This window comes from Hipposideros armiger, unplaced genomic scaffold (genome assembly GCF_001890085.2).
Source record: "Hipposideros armiger isolate ML-2016 unplaced genomic scaffold, ASM189008v1 scaffold_51, whole genome shotgun sequence".
Taxonomy (NCBI): domain Eukaryota; kingdom Metazoa; phylum Chordata; class Mammalia; order Chiroptera; family Hipposideridae; genus Hipposideros; species Hipposideros armiger.
The window spans coordinates 95,216-101,573 of NW_017731401.1; the positions used below are offsets into that span (position 1 = coordinate 95,216).

Here is a 6,358-nt window from a genome sequence, read left to right on the forward strand (position 1 = left end):
CTTAGCTGTGGAGGGCAGTGTCACTGGCCCTCATATGTGGGATCCGAACCGGGGCCCTCTGGTGTCCCAAGCCAGTTCTTAACCATCGTGCCACTCAGCCGGCCCTCTTTACTTTCTTCTTTATCTCACTTAAACTTCATAGTCAATCATGACTAGCTCCCTAGTTCCCTAAACTCGCAACCCTAACTGAATAAATCCAGCTCTCTTCCCTGCACCATATCTCTATCCATGCAGTCAAACCCACTTGGAGAAAGGAGCCAATCAATCTCACTTTAAATACATGACCTTGACTCTCAAGCGCCCAACATTTTCCTTGTCCGTGTATTCTTCCGAGAAGACTGTTTTATACCTTCTTCTCTCTTCCGAACCACTTTTACCTTATGACACGATTGCTCATTTCACTGAGGACACAGGCACAGTCAGGAGAAGATGTCTTGCTTTCTAACTGTCCTCTTGCCCCATACAGTCTGCTCTTCACAGAACAGCCAGATTGATTCTGATGAGACATAGATCAGCTCAACCACCCCTCTGATCCAAGCCCTGCATGACAGGATGCTCTGACCTCGTCTTGTACACCTCTCCCCCCAGTCGTCGGCTTCCGCCACCCTGGCTTCCTGCTGCTCCTTGAACGTGCTAAGCACAAGCTGTCCCATGGCCTTGGTGCTCTCTCCACTCTGGTCTCCGCTCAGATACATGCATGGTTTGCGCCCTCACCCCCAGCTCTGTGCTCAGATGCCCCCGCGATGAGACATTCCCTGATCACCTATTTAAAATTGCAACACTCACCTCTTAGAAATGCCCTCCTCACTTGTCTGCTGTATTTTTCCTCACCGCACTTAATGTCTAAGTAATTCACTGACTTGACTTGGTTATTGCCTGTCTCCACCACTAGAACTAGAGTATAAGCTCTACAAGGGCAGGAATTTGAAAGGTGGGGTAGAGAGAGAAGACCTGGCACTCAGAAAATATTGGCTGAATTAATATTCATTCAGAAATTTTACAGTAACCACTGGATTTAAAAAATGTGCAGCTGTAAACTTTTCAAATTCTTAAATATTTTCAAGAATTCTATTTGGGCAAGATTTTATTTATCTTGTTTGCCTGTCATCTTACTATAACAGGTTTACTATTGCCTGTAACCAACATTAATAAGTAAAATCTTTCTTTCACAAAAGATATGTTTAGTAAAGTGAAAACAACAGCTGTGTTTCTGATTTCCTAGGTGGCAGCCTCAGGAAACGAATGAAAGCCTTAAGAATTATCAAGAAGCTTTGCTTCAGAGTGACCTCACGCTGTGCCCAGTAGGAGTAAACACGGAATGTTACAGAATATACGAGGCCTGCGCCTGTGGCTCCGTTCCCGTGGTAGAAGATGTAATGACAGCTGGCAGCTGTGGAAATACGTCTGTTTACCATAATGCTCCTCTGCGGTTACTCAAGTCCATGGATGCTCCCTTCATCTTTGTTAAGAACTGGACGGAACTTCCTGCTGTTCTGGAAAAAGAAAAAACTCTAATTTTACAGGAAAAGATTCAAAGGAGAAAAATGTTACTTCACTGGTATCAACACTTCAAAACAGAGCTAAAAATGAGATTTACTAATATTTTAGAAAGTTCATTTTTAATGAACAATAAAGGTTAACTATGATCTTTTTGAGCTACGATCTGATTTTTGAAATCATCTCTAACACTGGAGTGTGGGTGTGTGATTGTGTATTTATAAATGTTCTTTAAAATACCCTTGTAGACCCTAGATTATGTCTGTCATGTTAACCCAGTGCTCCTGTGCTGGGCCACTCCTGTAAATGAAGTTAAAATGTTACTCAACTGACTTTTACAAAGTTAAATGATTCAACATTTATCAACTCTTCCCACCCATTAAACCCACTCTAGGGAAGCAGCACAGTGTAGTGGAAAGACTAGGCTCTGGAGTCAGACAAAACCCAGGCTGAACCCTCGCCGCCGCAGCTTCTACTGTTTGGGGACCTTGAGGAAGCCGCCTGATTGCTCTGAGTCTTGGTTCCTTTCAATGTAAAATGGACCTAATGGTACCTCATTGGGTAAGTTATAAATATGAAATGAAATAACATATAAAGTACCCAATATATGTAGTAAATGCTAAATACAAAGTAATTTCTAATTCATTTTTCAATCCTTACTAGTTAGTAGGGTTAAATTGAAATGTTTTATCACATGCTCAGTTACATAATATTGGGAGTAATCATACACCATGTTGGGAATGCATGTGGACGAATCTCAAAGAGTTAGACGTTTAGATGACTCAAGTTTTGTTGGATCATGTTGAGGTGGGTGCCTGGATGCAGAATTTGTTCATAATTCATACAAAACATGGACTGGGGGCAGCCAGAACCAGAAAATTAGTGCTAAACTCAACAGAAGTTGTCGTTGAAGGACAGAGTAAGACTGGCCACCTTGGGAGAGCACTTCACGCAAAGGCTGCCTGATGCCCTTGAGAGCAGTGGCTTTGTTTAAGGCTGAGTGGTCTTCATCTTCAGGTCCTTGGGCTCCTGAGAGGATGAACTTGAGCTCAATCTGTTGCTTTGTCTGGCTTTTTATTTTCTCAGGCATCTTATAGCTTGACTCCTGTGAAACCAGGGGGTTAACATCGTTGTTAATGATGCTTTTTTGTCTCTAGGAGCTTTTTGTCTCCTCATTATATGAATGGCCATAGATATTCAACAGGTATAAGTTACCCCCACACTTTCTTGGACCTGGAGCTCACACAGGGATCTCCACATCTTCAGAAGGCCTGGCAGCCTGGATGTAAAGGACCTTACCTTTGCGGCATATTGAAGAGTCATGGTGCCTGCCACAACCGTATTCAAGCCTAAGGAAACTGCGCCTGCTCAAAGCACCACACCTAGGGAGCATTTTATACCTTGTTTCTCTCCTCTTTTTCCCCCACCTCAGGTGACAACCATGGACACTTGATTCAAGAGCACCTTGTTTAGGCTTCCTCATGACCCTGAACATTGGTACCAAAAAATAATAGCAGGTCAACAATTAGTCCAAAGCCTTTGTGAACTAGGAAATACTGAGAACCTGGGAGTCAACTGCAGGAGCAGAGCTGAACGGATGTGGTGGCATGGGAGCTGTGAGTTAGAGTTGGGCTGTGAGGGAGGCAAAGACACTATGAACAGCTCGAGAAGAGAAGTCTACCCCAGAGCAGTTGAAATGCTTCGTAATGGGCTTCCAGCTATAACTTCCATGAATTTAGAGATTGCTTTTTTTATTTCCCCATTGTGTAGCTTCAGAATCATCTCCTTTCTTCAGCCCTCATCTCTCTTGTCCCCAGGTTACTTGAGTTGACTTCCAAACCAAAAGAACCTCCCAAAACAATAACTACAGGCTTCACCTTTCAGAGTCCCCATTTTGTCTTTCCCTTGAGCAGGGGTGCTGCCAGGTCCAAGGCTGTAGCACGATTCTCCTCTGACAAGGTAAAGAAACTTCTGCACCACACTTCACCAACAAGACTGGATCAGCTTTCAAAGAATGCTTTCTGCATTGATGTGTTTGTTGCCAGCAGAGCCTTTGGAATGTCAAGACCATGGGGCAAGACACAAGTGAATCATATCAGAAGAAACTTTCTAATGTCCTCCAACATCCTTTCTTACCATGTGGAGTTTGTGGGTAACTTACTAAGAGGCCAACTCTGAGCTATCAGTTGCCTCTAGAACGAGTTGGAAATCTGCCTACAAAGCTCTGGTGGTCTGCATTCCAGAGTTGGAGTCCATAAAGTTTGAAGCTCCGTAAACTATCAAAGTCTGAATTCAAAGCTTCACTGAACCAGAAACATGGTTTGAGGCCAGTGCTAGAGTAAGACTCCACTATTACAAGTTACTTTTCTGTCAGTACAAAAGAATGTTCCACTTCAGGAAGTAGCCAAGCAGCAAAATGCAATCCTATATTAAATATTTTGTAACATACACTATGTACCAGGAACTTACGTAAATGTTAGGAATTTTAAAAAACTAGTTCTGTCCTCAAGGGCTCACAGAACCCTGATGGGAGAGAGAACTACATAAATAATTACAGAATATTTGTGCTAAGAATTCCAGTAGATATATTTACTAAGAGCTATGGGAATTCAGAGAAAAACCTGTCTGTCCAGGAGTAAAACTTCCAGGCTTGCCTTGAGTTGAATTTAAAGGATAAATAGATTTGGTGGCATTTTTCAGTATTGACAAAGGGACTTTGGGGCAGCATTTTTTTTCCCTCTGAAAATCAGCTGGGCCTGAGCCCTTCCAAGTGCCCCGGTTCAGAAGACTGAGGCTACTGGGATGGTGCCAGTCAACTCAAGTGAGCTCTCTCTAGGTGTACAGTCACTGACCTGTGCAGGCAAGGCCTTCTGTCATCTCCATCCATCAGGATGGATTCACAGGGGTGATCTCTGGGGTAGTAGTTCTTGAGTATTCTCGGAAGGAATCAGAATCCCACTTGCTTCAAGTTGTCTAGCATATAACTATGTGTCACTAGTCCTAAAATGACTCTTACAGCTCCATTTAGATACCTTTCGTGTAACATGAAACTGAACTGTATTAAACTGTATTAAACATAAAACTAAAACTGTATTCACTATCTTCCTCTTCCAACACACACACACACACACACACACACACACACACACGCGCGCGCACGCGCGCGCACGCAACGTAATTCCACTCTAATCTCCTTAATCTCAGTTAATGGTGTCACTAACCATGCTGTTTCTCAAACTGGAATCTGTAAATTCCTATTTATTCTTCCCAATCCCTCCAATTAATCACCAAGTTTTGTACTTTTACTGCTCTTGAAATTCATATTTGGTTTAAGCAAATTTTCTAAATAATCTTTTTCAGGTAACAAATTTCTGCAGAAATAATGTTACTGAGATTAATTCCAAATTTAGGAAAATATGGATGAAGTATCGTGTAGAAATTCTTACTCATGAGATATATTATTTGATAACTAAAATAATTTGAGATTGAATTGGCAAACAACTTATGAAATATAAAGTTTAATATGGTATCAATCATTTCTAATATAGTTCTTATCAGAAGAAAGAAAATTCTTTGTAACTATGTATGCATGTTAACTAGACTTATTGTGGTGATCATTTCCCAATATATCCAAATATCAAATCATTATGCTGTACACCTAAAACTAATGTAATGTTATATCAGTTAGTCCTCAATAAAAATAATAATTTCTACTCTAAGTCCTCCATAAATTTGGAACTACTTTTAAATGTCTAATGAAAATTAGTTTTCACAAATATCAGTTATAGATAGTCATTAATTATATTTATTACCAAGAAAACAGTAATTAAAATATATTAAGGGCTATAGGTAGCCCTTTTAGTTAGTCCTATAGTTTTGTTTAAGTAAGCCAATTAGACAAAAGTGTATCTGAGTTTTATATACTCTAGTGGCACTGTTTTCCATAGCAGAAATACAGATATTTTTAGAAGTTACCAGTTGAAAGGAAACAGTTATTTCTTTGCGACTTGCAATATCAGTCCCTAGGAGTCCTACATTTATGCTGGAAGTGAAGCTGCTGCCACAGCAGCCACCACAGGGAAAATTATGGTCTGGCCTGTTCAGCTGCCGGGATGTATTTTTGTTGAAATCATTTTTATTGCAATGATTCTTATGTATCCTCTTTTACTGTTGAAATAACTTTTTCAAACAGGAGTGAATTGTGCAAGTGAATATAGTATATGTCTTACAGTCTGATGTGTGACTGAGTGTGGCAAAACTAAAACACTCATTTAACAAATATCAGTTGAACACCTACTGTGTTGCTAAGCGGTGGACCCACAGATTCTATAAATTAATCTCACTATTGGCCTTTAAATTTTAGTCTGTAATGCTTGAAAAAAAAATCACAAATTAAGCACTTGGAAATATTCTCAGATGCTGCTGCCTTTGTTCTCTGGACTACATGTTTGTCTCTTCCATTATTATAACAGTGAGTATAGGTTTTATCAACCCCAGTGCAAAATGATTGTCAGACTGTTTACTGAGAGAAGCTAGCAAGCAAGCTACTGTTGGTCCATCAGTCACAATACCCAGATGGCTAAAACAGCATGATATTTAAACTTATCTTAGATTCAACTATGATTTCTACAGTCTATCTTGCTTAAAATAGATGTTAATTGCTTTAAATATATTACCTTATTTACCTTTCTGAAATGAAAATGGAAAATAATTATTGCAGCTTACCTTCCTGGGTACACCTGCAGTGAAGGCTTGTTTTTGAAAACCACATAATGTAAAGGAATCCCTCTTCCAGGCTGGAAGATCCCTCCTCAGACCACTCATCATATCCAAATTGGCCCCTAACCCTTTTCAGGAAGGT

General features: G+C 40.3%; 1 protein-coding gene across 1 annotated transcript in view; it reads left to right on the forward strand.

Moving 5' to 3' along the window:
* Positions 1-4,590, forward strand: part of RXYLT1 (ribitol xylosyltransferase 1) — a 35,457-nt gene extending 30,867 nt beyond the window's left edge. Inside the window, exon 6 of the mRNA XM_019640504.1 lies at positions 1,223-4,590. Within this exon, the coding sequence (XP_019496049.1) occupies positions 1,223-1,640 (418 nt within the window). The 3' untranslated portion in view covers positions 1,641-4,590. The remainder of the gene's footprint in view (positions 1-1,222) is intronic.
* The last annotated feature ends 1,768 nt before the right edge of the window (positions 4,591-6,358 follow it).